Here is a 14,688-nt window from a genome sequence, read left to right on the forward strand (position 1 = left end):
AGGACTTCTGTAAAATGTAGCTTCATTAACCGCTTCGTCAGCTGGGGACATACATTAACCCCTTCGTCAGCTCTTTGCTCTATTAAGCTCTGTGGACAAAGGACTCTGTGGATCATGCACGGACCTAGATAAGGCGGTCCCATACACTGCAGCTACACACCACAAATAATCCTGAGCAACTGTCAGAAAAAATTGCAGAGCAGCATGAGAGGGAGAGAAGCAATCACCACATACACACAGAACCGAGAGCTGGAGAATGCGCGCACACAGAAGCTGTGTAACACCTGCAGAAACCAAGGTTCTGCCTCAGGGGTGGCTGACTCCAGTCCTCAAGGGCCACCAACATGTCAGGTTTTAAGGATATCCCTGCTTCAGCACAGGTGGCTCAATCAGTGGTGCAGTCATTGACTGAGCCACCTGTGCTGAAGCAGGGATATCCTTAAAACCTGACCTGCTCTGCTCTACCTGTAGAACCTTCAACATGCACTATTTCCTTTCCAAATTCCTTTGCAGCAGAGTTTATTGTAATGATTTCTTTAAATAAAAATGTGAGGTAGAATCTATTATAATACAGTACAGGCTATTCTATTACCACATCTAGTTTTTGGTGGAAGCCAAGCAATTTTTTGGGGGGGGGTTCATTTTGTAATCAAAATATTGTAGGAAGTCATACTCTGCCTGCCCTATTCCGCACCATGTTTCAACTTCAGGGAACATCTCCAAACATGAACTTCTAAATGGGTTCAATTGTGGAGGGTGCATATGCATGAGCAGACCCTGCTGGTTTAACTCCACGAAGTGCCGCATGTCTCTGTGACCCTGTGAGCATTCTCTCGCCCACCCAGTGATACTCCCTTTCTCCTCTTAGGTCTGCCCGTCATGGAAGTGAGGATTGAAATCTCTCGGCAGCAGGTGGAGAAGATCTTTGGTCTGGAGGAATATTGGTGCCATTGTGTGGCCTGGAGCTCCTCCGGTACCTCCAAGAGTCAGAAGGCGTTTATCCGCATCGCGTGTATGTATCTCTGCAGCTCGGACCCCCAAATTGTGCATCTCCCCCTCTATCATTTTTTGCACCTTTTAGTCAAGTCACAAATTCCACCTAGTTGCAGGGGGCAAAACACAGAACTGCAGCACATTTAAGAAACGTAAGAATTTTCGTTATACTAACAGAGGTACTAAATGTTTTCAAACATTCTGGATGTCCAGTGGCATCAGAGTACAAGCAGACATCCAGGATTACAACCACATGATAGCTTGGGTATCATTCATGTGGTTTCAACACATCAGCTGATGTGAACAGACGGTGGACAGGAGTCTTCACCTCTTCGATTCAGATCATGCGTACTCTCCTGGGGAGCGGTGAACACGATCCCCTGTAGAACATGAACAAAACTGTCATAATGTGCTCAGAGGGGCCTATTCTAGTAGCTTCGATGACTTTGCTGCTACCTGGAACGATGTGGCATGTTCCTGCCGAACGGTTTGTCATTTGTGTTATCACTGTATTCAGAAAGAATCTGAAACCATCTCAAACCGTGAGGTAGGAAAATGCCAAAACGGCTCGGCGTAGCAGCAAAGTCATCTCAGATTTCTTTCTAAGTTCTCCCGCCTGCGATTTTCTCGCAATCTGAGCTACACAGAGAGAGCCGCCTCTCCCTGCACAGCTCTCACAGGCTATCACAGTGTTTTTATTTTAATACTAGTGTGCAGGAGCAGGGAGTCGCCTGAGCTGAACCGCACTGATTTCAGCCTCGGGGACCCCCTGCTTCCCGAGTTACATGCCCCGATATGGGGTGCCGGTATCTCCTATGCATTTACAGTAAATGTCCCGGCCACGTGACGCGGGGGATTTAAACATTGCTTGGGGATACCGGCACCCCATAACAGGACCAGTAACTCGGGAAGCAGGGGGTCCCCGATGCGGAAATCAATGCGGTTCCGCTCAGGAGACTCCCTGCTCCTGCACACTAGTATTAAAATAAAAATAAAAACGGCTTCATTACCTTAGCGGCTAGCCGCGAAGGCAATGAAAGGGATAAACCAGAATAGCCTGTTTATTGGGGGCAGAGGGGGTGGATGAAGGGAGTAGTTGCCCTAGGGTGGGTGGTTAGTCCTGCCGGGAAGGTAGCGGAAGGAGGTAACCTCTTCACTACCACAGCGGTGGGAAACGCTAAGGTAACGAAAGGGTTAACTCCTCCTGCAACCCCCCTGCAAGACCTAAACACCCACCATGGCGCAAATACCACCTTCACCCAACCCCGCTACCCACAATAAACTGGGCACTGGTAGTTAACCCCTTCATTGCCTTGGCAGTTAGCCGCTAAGGAGCTGCCTGTAAATTAATTTTTATTGCAGAGGATTGAAGCCGGGGGTTTCCTGAGCTGGTATTAATGTGTATCAACTCTGGAGACTTTCCGGCATCAATCTGATGCAGGCAAAATGCATTTTTTTCTAACTCCTGCTCTCAGATCCCATCCCACCACCCTCTGCTGGCAAAACGAGACCTGCGAGAAACTAGCTATCCCAGAGCTCCGATGAGATTATCGAGGCTACTAGAATACCGTTAGTTTCTCATAATGGCGTTATTTTGACTTTTGGCAGCTCCTGCTCTGTGATTTTGGCCAGGAGCGAGAACTCGCCAAAACATGCAGTCCCAGTACCATTTGGCCAACTGATCGAGGCTTTCTGAATAGCAACCTTGCCAAATTGTGCGAGAACTGCTCAAAATCCTCAATGAGTTGGTTCCCGAAGCTACTAGAATAGGCCCCAGAATGTCATAAGCGCAACTGAAGTGTGCCAGCTCTTGTGTAGTAACTCTTGTGTAGTAACTCTTGTGTAGTAACTCTTGTGTAGTTCAGAGAACATCTGAAAGGGTTAATAATCTCAACCATGCTGCATTTTTACATTTCCAAAACTAATAATATTAATAACAAATAGAATAAAAATACCTGTCTGGATACATTTAGGCAATCCTTAGCCACGTAGCAACCCTAGTGAGGGGCAGATCCCAATCAGTTCCGAATGAAAGCTTGTTTTGGGCACTATGCTGAACAGACAAGACTTCTGCTTAATGTACATCACTGCCAGAGCCGGAGGGCAGAGGAGCTGATACAGCAAACATGCCTTTCAAGGCCACCTGAGGTCTTCCTCAGGACTTAAACAGCAAGTGTCCTGACAGGGATTTATGTAGCCATCCAATTAAAAAATTTTAAGTGCAAATTATCATACTATTATAACATCAATTATCAAAACGCTTAAAAGCAAATTAACGTGCACTAATGACATTAACGACAAAAAAAATACATTACGGCGATGTTATGGGCAGCAGTATTAGGAATTAAAATTAGGGAATGACAAGCTGTGTAGGACTGTGACTCCCATAACTCACTTATCTTTTGCATTGTCATTGTATTCCGAATGACATTAGAGACTATAACCTTACCATGACCTCGTTTAAGTAAGGTCATCGTGTCCACAATGCTTTTAACATAAATATGAGCATGGTATGGGCAGTGATCTAACCAATTTATATTCATAACACCACTCTGACACTGGGTAAAACAGAAGTTGTATAGTAAAGTCTCCATGAGATCAGGTGGCTTTAATAGGTCAAGGATATTCCATTTGTGCAATAGGAACCTTCAGCTTTAAGGTTTCCCAGGTGCAAAACTACAGCAGTTCTGCAAAAATAGCACCACGTTTAGCAAAAGAATATTCCAGGGGAAAGCACCAGTTTTGCATCAGAAAAATAATACATCATTCCAGGTAGAGGATATGTTTTGAGCTGCAAAAACAGCATTTTCGCTTTAAATTGGATGCGTTTTGCAACTGCGTCTCTTAGCATCAATGAATCATTACCATTTACTCACTGGCATTAGCAAGCAGTTTGGGAAGTGGTTCTGTGAAATAAAAGGAGGAGTTACGCGTTGCACACGTCCGTGTACATATATGGATAAGCATCTAGAGAGCATGTCATTTTTCTTCTGTCACATCTACTAGGAATAGCTCACTGGCTAACGCATCTGTAACAGCTGTAAAAACATAATTACCAGGTTCCTTACATTGGGCACGGCCATTCAGAAAAGCAGGTAGGTTAATGTCTGTGCAGGTGCTATTCAGAGCATAATACATAAACAGAGAAGAAGGAGAGGAAGGAAGAATATCCTTTTTGAGGGGTGCACTCCTTCTAAATCCCAGGGTGGGGTATGTGTGTACTGGCACGCTAAATTTGCACTAAAATAGTGGGCACACATGCCAATATATCTCTTTAGAAAAGCCTACTAGAACATTATTCCCTCGATATCTAGAGATAATGATAGCCCCATAGGTGGGTCAGTGGGTATGTGTGCAAGCACAGATACTTCTATATATAATAGGTTAAAAAAAACTTGAATTCATCATAAATAAGTACACAAACTTTAAAATCAATTAAAACGACAGGTCAGGGTCACTAAGAAATATGTGCGGCTGGCAAAGATACTGCTGATTCTTGTACAAACAAAGCCCAGTTGGTTAGCTTTAGAGCAAGATTCTGTTGCTATTCCCTGCTTCTTTTGGCCATTTGGTATCACAGAAAGCCGTGCACTGTTGATTGAACAATACGTGTCTGGCTGTTGCAGTTAGGCATAGGGAATAAGTATAGTCTTTGGCAACAGCTATTCAAAGTGTGTTCTGTATGTTTCAGAGCAAACTTATAGCTTAGTGCCTTAGTTTCAGACCACAGATTGCCACTTAATATCTGGCTGCCTTAAAAATACATTTTCCCTTTGTCTATAATGCATAAACCCTGTATGTATACATTTTAATGACATACCCAGCATAGTGTAATGAAACAAAATTAATATAAATAATCAGTCACAATTATAATATTAAATACATATAAATCATTGCGTGTGTGTGTGTGTGTGTGTGTGTGTGTATGTGTGTGTGTGTGTATATACAGTGCTTGACAAATCACCCAAAAATCTACTCGCCAAATCAAAAAATCTACTTGCCAAACCAAAAAATCTACTTGCCACCTAGCCCCGACCCCAACCCGCTTTAAAAAAAAACAAAACATCAATTGAATAAATTCCTAGTAAGAACATTCGTTTTTGACATAAGTTTATTTATTGTATTACATTATACTACAATTAGTCCTTGGGGTGTGTGTGTGTGTGTGTGTGTGTGTGTGTGTGTGTGTGTGTGTGTGTGTGTGTGTGTGTGTGTGTGTGTGTGTGTGTGTGTGTGTGTGTGTGTGTGTGTGTGTGTGTGTGTGTGTGTGTGTGTGTGTGTGTGTGTGTGTGTCGGATGTAGAACAAAAACCCAGACGTGAATGACTAGTTTCCTGAACCCCTTAACCAGTGTCAGGAAGCCCCCGCTTCACAATTTCTAAAGCAGCAATCCCACCTGGGATCTCACCTGATCCGCAGTCCCTCAATGTCCATGTACCCTCATTCCCGCAATGTTATACATTGGAGGGGAGGTGTTCCCTACCTGTCTTTTGGATTAGGGGGGATTCCGATGTCTTCCGTGTGAAGCTCAAGAGTTAGATCTGGAAGAAAGCAGTATAGGTTATTTCGGTGAAGGTATAGGGCAAGATAAGGGTTAAGATATCTTAAGGGTTAAGATATATAGGGTAAATAAGATATCCAGATCCAGAGTGTGAGACAGAGTGTGGGTGAGAGACACAGAGAGGGTGAGAGAGAGAGACAGAAAGAGTGTGTGAGAGAGACAGAGAGGGTGTGAGAGAGAGACAGAGAGAGGGTGAGCGAGAGAGAGAGAGAGAGACAGAGAGGGTGAGAGAGAGAGGGTGACAGAGTGGGTGTGAGAGAGAGACAGAGAGCGGGTGAGAGAGAGACAGAGAGAGGGTGAGCGAGAGAGACAGAGAGAGGGTGAGAGAGAGACAGAGAGAGGGTGAGAGACAGAGAGAGGGTGAGAGACAGAGACAGAGAGAGGGTGAGAGACAGAGACAGAGAGAGGGTGAGAGACAGAGAGAGGGTGAGAGACAGAGAGAGGGTGAAAGACAGAGAGAGGGTGAGAGACAGAGAGGGGGTGAGAGACAGAGACGGGGTGAGAGACAGAGTCGGGGTGAGAGACAGAGTCGGGGTGAGAGACAGAGTCGGGGTGAGAGACAGAGTCGGGGTGAGAGACAGAGTCGGGGTGAGAGACAGAGACGGGGTGAGAGACAGAGACGGGGTGAGAGACAGAGACGGGGTGAGAGACAGAGACGGGGTGAGAGACAGAGACGGGGTGACTGACTTGTGACTGACTGGGTGGGGGGGTGGGGTGACTGGGTGATTGGGTGGGGGGGTGGGGTGGGGTGACTGACTGGGTGATTGGGTGGGGGTGTGGGGTGACTGACTGGGTGATTGGGTGGGGGGGTGGGGTGGGGTGACTGACTGGGTGATTGGGTGGGGGGGTGGGGTGGGGTGACTGACTGGGTGATTGGGTGGGGAGGTGGGGTGACTGGCTGGGTGATTGGGTGGGATGACTGACTGGGTGATTGGGTGGAAGGGTGGGGTGACTGACTGGGTGATTGGGTGGGGGGGTGGGGTGGGGTGACTGACTGGGTGATTGGGTGGGGGGGTGGGGTGACTGACTGGGTGATTGGGTGGGGTGACTGGGTGATGTGTGACTGATTGGGGGGTACTTCTTGTGTCCTGCAGACATACACACACTCTCTCATACACACACACATACACACACACACTCACTCTCTCTCTCTCTCTCTCTCTCTCTCATACTTACACACACTCTCTCACACATATACACACACACACACACACACACACTCTCTCACTCTCTATCATACACACACACACACTCACACACTCTCATACACACACACACACACACTCTCACACACACACACACACTCTCTGTGGGGGGGGGGGAGCGGAGAGGGGGGGAGCGGAGAGGGGGGGGGGGAAGCGGAGACAGCCACGGGGACCGAGGGGAACACCCCTGCTGGCATCTCACACCCCAAGCAAGCAACCACAGGCACCGGGGGAAAGCGGGGACCGTAGGGCAAGCGGGACTGGGGGGTGGGGGGAGAGGGGAATATCCCCCGCTGTCATCTCCTGCCCCATGCGAGCAGCCACGGGGACAGGAGTGGAAACGGAGGGGATGAGGGGGGAAGCGCGGGCAGGAGACAGGGTCCGCGCGTGTGAGGAGCAGGAGCAGCTATTACTTACACCTGCAGAGAAGGGCTCCATTCCGCGTCACGCCCAATTGGCCAATTTTTTTTACATTTGCGCAGAGCTGGGGGAAAACTTAGCTGGCCACCGGCCAATTTCCGTTCGCGCCTGGCGAGTGGGCGACCGGGTTTGTCGAGCACTGTATATATATATATATATATATATATATATATATATATATATATATATATATATATATATATATATATATAATGACTTAATTGATGTATAACGTATATTAAACGAAAGTATTTTGAATAGTTATAAGTGGTAATATCTTTAAAAGAGCCATTACGGTTCCCTATTTCTCCTTTGTCTATTCCTTTTTGTTTTGTTATACATTATCAGGAAAAGGCTAACTAAAGAGTTAAAAAATAAATAAAAGAAAGAGCCAACATGAGTTCTTCATACAGTAGGTACTATTATAGTGTACAGAGTTTTTTTTTTAAACCTAGTCTCTTCGTTATCATTTCTTCTTTTACCTTCATCTACAAGGAACTCCCATGTTATTACATTAAAGGCTATTACAGCAAATCTATACCTAAAAAAGATAATAGAGCTTTGCTTCTTCATTAAGAGTTGTGATATGTTATTCAAGGTTTACACGCACAATGAGGTTATTTACCATGTCAGACAAGTGCACAGTTTGTATTTTAAATAATTGAAGTTTTCACTTTTTTTCTGAATACTTGATGCCCTGTGTTGGTAGAGAATTGAGCACAATTAGCAGTTTGCACAATGTAGTATAAATACAATACGATCCATATCACAATGCAGCAGTCCTGTCTCCAAAATGAATCTACATTTAAGCTGATTGTAGAATGCAGTCTTGTTATCTAAATATTTGTATATAATATATATATAAAATCCTAATAACAAAGGCGTTATCAATACTGCATGTATGTTTTTTATGGGAACCTCTGGTGGTCAATTTAATCGATCCCACCACCCTATTTTTCGGGACCTGCTGTTTCAGAAATGTAAAATGACACTGAGGTACCAGAGAACTGGATTCGAGGGAGCTCGCCCATCGTTTCAATGAGTTTCTTCAACCAGATCATTAATCTTACTTTACTCATTGTGTGTACATGTTATGGGATTCCTGGTAGACACAGAGCTCTGAGTTGTCTCTTACATGTAGCTCATCCTGAAGAGACCTAATTATCCAGTAACAATATTAACCTGTAAAAAACATCCAGCACATACACATTAATGTTGAGTAACAAATACAACGCTCCTGTCTCAAACACTGGCACATCAACATATTTCACCATTACATCCACAATGTGATCTATGTTTATTTGTTGGTGTTGTTTTTATCTAGGGAACTTAACATACAGTAGATGACCTCTGCGTCTTGCCCTCTCCCTCTTATGTTGTCGCATCTACCGATGGATCAAAATAACTATGGGGACAAGTAGTGTAATGTCACGGCAAGGGGCTAGGTGGTAGCATGCTCTGAATCCTTATCACAGTAGCATTTAAACATCAATCTTGATGGATTAACCATGTGCCTGAAAAGTCTATAATATGGATAAGTTGATAATATCCGGTGCTGGATGTGTGATGGTAATTGGGGTACCATTATGCTTTTTCATATGTGCATATATTTGTTAGTGTCAATGGGATGTATTTTAGAAATTGGTCTCTCCCTTACTCTAATAAATATTGCATCAACAAGAGCTTTGCCCAATTTTGGCTAATCTAAAAGAATATCACAAGTACTGCAGCCTCTGCGCTGCTAGGCTGGTGATGCGATGCAGTGCTGGCCTCCGGCAAATACGTTTAGTACCACTATGGCCTGTGACAACATCCTGGGACTGACCAAGTGTCTTTTTCCCCATTGGATATACAGTATACTTTCTGAGGAAATGGTTGATTTATGCCTGGATAAATAAACTGGGTCGTGTACATCGAAATACATCTAAGAAGGCCTTCCTTGTAACAAAGCTTTGGTTTACTTTTTATAGTGCTTTATACATTATGTATTTTTCCTTTACTGACTATATTGTGACTTTGTTTATATTGGGATTGCCTCGCTTTATTGCGGTGTCAGCACAAATAGTTATTTGTTTCATTTTATTACATTTATTTTCCAACATAGTTTTATTTTATTTAATGCTGCTTCTTCTTTCTCTTCGCTTACAGGTTAGTTGTCACTTGAACTTGTATGTGCTTATTATTTTTGTTTATTGTTGTGCAATCATTGGCCGTGTTCTCCATATTAAACCCTGTCTCCTACTTAACTGTGAAAAAAGATTATGCCCGAAACTTGGCAGGTTCAGAGTCATTGTGCAAAATTCAAGAACATTTCCTTTAGTAGTTTTAGAGGTGCATAATATCAGAGGAAATGTTGTTGTGTGACATAATCCATGCTTTGTGTGTTTGGATAGCACAGGGAAATGCCAAATGACACACATGCAAAATTGGCAGGGTGATAAAAGTCGATCCAAATATAAGCCGTTTTTAATGTTATCTTCATATGTTCTTTTGAGGATTTCATGGTGAAACATAAAACTTTGCACTGTATTTGTTCAGGTTGCACCAACGGTATTCTAACTTCAGATATAGGTCAGAATGGCGGGGCTCATTCAATATGCCTCAAAGCAGTCGATCGCTCCGTGATCATCCAGAAACTCCCATATAGGTCAATGGGAGTTTTCAGCCAATCATAGTGCGATCAGCTACTTCTTATTGAAGAAGTCCCTGGACTTCTATTTGGATTGAAAGTCCATGTGACTGATTTGAAAGTCCATGTGACTCATATAGTAGCTTGAGCAACACATGACTGACTTTGAAAGTCAACAAGAGCCATGATCTATGCATCCTGGTAAAAGAAGAGCAAGAGCAATGTTGTTTGTGATGCACAGTAAAGTAATTACAATGCAGGACTGAGCTGAGGTATCTGATCACCCCTTTGAGGTGCTGCACCCCAAAGAACCAATACTGAAGTAATAGCAGTGATATGTTTATTATGTAAAAGTACATAAAAGTATTATTTATGTCATATAGATTATTAGGTATGTGTATATACTGATGCAGCGGCCGTTATTCGAACACATCTCGGCGCCGATTTTGAGTTCTCTGCTGTTCCCCACGCAGCATGAACGTGACCAATCGCCCCAGGCACCCGCGCTTATCGCGGATGTTTTGTTTGAATTTCATGGATTCTGTTTCTTCGTTTGCAATAAAATGGATGAATTGTAATGTGTACAGAACTGTGCTACTGTGTCAATTTCATGTTTTTAATAGCCAGAACACTAAAATTCATTTTTCTGCACTCGTCGCGCTCGCATCTTAGTGCGGGGAGGCTGGAATTCATCCCGCGGTTTCAAATCGGGATTCCGAGGTACATGACGCGTGAAGTGTTCGAATAACGGCCGCTGCATCGGTAATATATAAAAGCGTGTGTGCGTGTGTGCGCGTGTGCGCGTGTGCGCGTGTGCGTGTATTCTGTACTTTAATATAATATGGACACATCCACCTAGGGCAAAAATATATATTTTTTATTTAAACAACTTAACAATATAAACAGCTTCCCTAGAAACATTTAATTTAAGTCAAATTTCACTTATTTGCTTCTTGCGTAAACATTAGTACATTTCTATTTTTGTCTGTTCTGTTTTATTCCAATCTTCTGGTAATTAATGTCCTTGTCTTAAAACTAATTGTACTCCCATCATTACCCAAGCAAAACAAAAAGGGAATTACCAATTAACCTATACGTACAAATTGTACTAACAGTCTTATCTCAAAAGAGATTAGCGGAGGCAGCTCTACCAATAGGAAACAAATGCGGCTACCTGTTACCCCACAGCTGAAGTGCCCCGTACAGGCCCCCATGAGGGGTAACAGGAGACAGGCATACATCAAGGTGACTAAGGGAAGAAAGAAATACAAGTGTAAGGGGGTGGGGGGAATACAAAGGAGCAAAGAGTAGAGACTTATGTGTCATCTCTATCAACTAGTATAGAAGGCGTTACAAATAAATCAAATATTAGGGTTGTAATCAGATGTAGGGCAAATTAAAAAAAATACAGCTCAACCCCGTTATAATGCGATCCGTTACGGCGCGAATCCGCTTATAACGCGATGCAAGCGTGGCTCCCAATTTTCGTATTTATGAATACTTTACAACACGATTATTGGTATCTTAAATTCTTTATTGTACAATGCATACACTTGTACATTATTTCTAACGCGATCTGCTTATAGCGCGATGTGATTCTTTGGACCCCAAGCACAGCGTTATAAGGGGGTTGAGCTGTACTGTACATTTGAATTTGCAAGTCCGTTTTCTTAGTTCTAACTACAAAACCTAAGGCTACGGCCCCGCTTTACCACCCAACAGTCCAAAACCTTTTCTAGGTAACTTCTTGTTCCAAAAGACTCTCAGATGGCTAGAGACACTCCAAGAGGGGAAGGCCGAGATATAAGATAGAGATGGCCACCCAGGCTCCCATTGAACCAGTATTCAATTTATCTAGTTATGCTCTCCCCTGCCAAGTACTCTGTGCTCCAATTAAAGGGTTATCTTTCGTGCCTACCACACACCATAACCCAATCACATGGCCAGTTGGTTTGTTTAAAATACATTGAAGCCTCAAAAATGTACGTCAATTTTAGACTGGAGAGCACACCATTAAACGAATTCATTCAGACATTTGTCTGCATGCCGAATTAGAAGACAATATTCAACGCCCCTTGTATAATCTCAGCCAGGGGGAATCAATTCCTTAAATACCCTATCTAATATTAATAACAATAATATCTACACTGCGAAATTATAGTTATCCAAAATAACTGATTACCAAAAGGACATTTCATCCCAACTGCAGGATTTATTCACTTACGAACTAATATACTTGAACCTAGATACATCTAGTAGAAAGAAATTGACACACGGCTCACTGACTCTCACATTCACGGATTTTTGAAACTACAATATTCTTCCTACAGCAAGATTATATTATTTGTCTTATTCTTTACAATCTACCAAAAATACACTTTGAAAAATCCTTTTATCTACAGCTAGCTGGAACTTCCATGGGAAATAACATGACACTGACATACGCTAACTTTTTTATGCATTCATATGGATCCAATTACAAACATTTGCCCCATCTACTGTGTATTGTTCTATAGTATATCTGCTACATCGATGATATTTTCTTGATATGTCATGGGACACCCGACAGTTATCTCTTGGGTCAATACACTCATACACTCAACAACCTCCAAACCCCTATCAAATTTACTTTGACGGGGCACAACTCATCTATTTACTTTCTGGACGTTACAGTTTTCAAGACAACTGATGGCCTGGGCACCTTCTCTTTCATAAACCTGTAGACCGTAACATGCTTCTAGAGTTCTCTGACCAAACAATAGCACTCCTACAAATTGAAGCGTGGTAATGCGAGTTATAGAACTTTTCTATGATGTCAGAGAGATTTGGTACAGCATCAAGAGAATTTGTTCCCTAAAAGCTGGCAATAAAGTCAACAACGATTCCCCAACTGCACCTAAAACTGAACGTTTCACCATATGAATGGAAAACACCATTGTCACCAGAATGCTTGGCGTGTCTCCAGCTAGCGGCACAGTCGAGGCGAAATGACAGAGTGACGCGTAATTTAATGCAGGCAGTCCCCAGTATAAGCACACTGATGGGGGTTAGGGTTATGTCACCGGATCAGCTGGGTGTGACTAGTGCAGGGGGCGTAGGTCAGGCCCCCATAGGGCATTTAGGGAGGTGTACATGTGTGTAGCAAGCCCATTGGGTATGCACCTCCCAGTCACGGTAAAGGAGAAGATTTGGCATGAGGAGTTCATTGACATATTGTCTCTACTTCCGGGTTTCAAGGAGGAAAGGTATAGGCGTGATAGACGAAGGGACAGGGGATCTGATAAACAAGGTGAAGCGTTGCCGAAAACATTTGGCAATTGGTTTTAGCTAGCATAATTGGGGAGAAAGAGCCCCAGAAATGTTTGTCCCTTTTTAAGTGTTTAGACACCATGTGGGGGGGCTTGGATTGGTGGGCTTATGATGAGCAGTTTTTGTCCGAGCAGATGACCGTGTGCAAGCAAGTACAGTGGGATCACAAGGACATGAACTTGTGGTTGTAGTTAATGATGCTAGAGGGCCCATCCCTCGTGCATAGGCGGGCCGGTAGTCAGTTATACACCGGTGAGCCAATGATAGCCAGTGCACGCGGGGTCCAGCATGTAAATGTAGACACAAGTGCGCATTATGCGGCAGGGGGGCACGAGGCATTCAGATGTTTAAGGAGACCCCATGGCCCTGCCCTCTGTGGACCAGTAGGTGAAGGTTGCTGCAATGGGCGGTGACACCGTTAAACGCAGAGGCTATGCTATCGCGGCTAATGCAGTGCTGCAATAAGGATTCTGCAGTGCTGCTGTTCAGGTGTTTTTGTTGCAGTATTTTCGGGATCCTGTTCATAGGTCCCGATGTTTGATCTGCTATCCGATATTTTCATAACGACGTGAGAAACCAATCACTGCGAGGAGAGAAAAAAAGTAATGAGGCCACAGAAAAAATGTAAGTCACGTAATTTGAGCGCACAAGAAGGTTGGAAAACTGCTCAGTGGTGGGGTCAGCCAGGCCAGTTTAAGGTGTTAAATGCCCTTGCTGGTGGCAATTGTTTCAGTATGCAGACTGGACGAATAAATATAAAGTTGGGCATAATGCCCGGTTAGTAATTGTTGTTCAGCCCATATAGTGCCGCTGGTGGTGGAAGCGCATACCATTAGGCTGCGGTCCCAGTGACTGCCACAGCGCACGCCTCGGCATGCGCTGGGCATTCAAGCACCGCCCCTCAATGGGGCTGGGCCCAGTACTCACCTTCACGCTGAAGGTGCAGCCGCGCCGTACTGCAAGGTTTTTTAAAACTCAATGATATTGAGTGTAGAACTTGCGACGGAGAGCAAACTCTCGACCACTCCCCCTCCCATCGCAATCTCCCTCTCTCCCCTCAGAACGCAGATCGCGGTTAGCGATGTGCATTGCGCCGCCCCCGCCGGGCGCGCGTGTCACAGTGATGACTGGGACCGCAGCCTTAGGGGTGAGGCTTTACGGTGCTGTGTGGGTCAGCAGAGAGCAGCGGGGGGGGGGGGGGGCATGAGCCACAGCAACACCGGGGGCTCTCAACATGGTACGGGCTAGTCTGGGGTTAAGTCATAATCTGTGTTTTACTATCAATAAAAGCTGTGGCCTTATTCCTACAGTTCCTGTCTGTTGTCTTTGTTCCACAGTGGGGGCCAATCGGGCCTACCTCAGTCATGGGACATTGACATACCCATACTTCACATGGTTATTGACCATGTACCAGCACAGAGACGGGGGGATGATAGGTCTAATATCAGGAATAAAAAAATACTATGTTTTCAAACATTGAATATCAAAAGACAAGCAGTTTGCCCTTCCATTAAATAGTCAACATACAATACAATCTATTTGCAAATATGCTACTTTTATATGAATGTACTG

At 44.2% G+C, this 14,688-nt stretch overlaps 1 protein-coding gene across 3 annotated transcripts in view; it reads left to right on the forward strand.

Moving 5' to 3' along the window:
* The window catches only part of UNC5A (unc-5 netrin receptor A), a 173,178-nt gene that overhangs the window by 123,629 nt on the left and 34,861 nt on the right, over positions 1–14,688 (forward strand). For all 3 annotated transcript variants that reach the window (XM_075600795.1, XM_075600796.1, XM_075600797.1), the window contains exon 3: positions 869–1,012. In XM_075600795.1, coding sequence (XP_075456910.1) covers positions 869–1,012 — 144 coding nt within the window. The remainder of the gene's footprint in view (positions 1–868; positions 1,013–14,688) is intronic.

Source organism: Ascaphus truei, chromosome 5 (assembly GCF_040206685.1).
Source record: "Ascaphus truei isolate aAscTru1 chromosome 5, aAscTru1.hap1, whole genome shotgun sequence".
NCBI classification, from domain to species: Eukaryota; Metazoa; Chordata; class Amphibia; order Anura; family Ascaphidae; genus Ascaphus; species Ascaphus truei.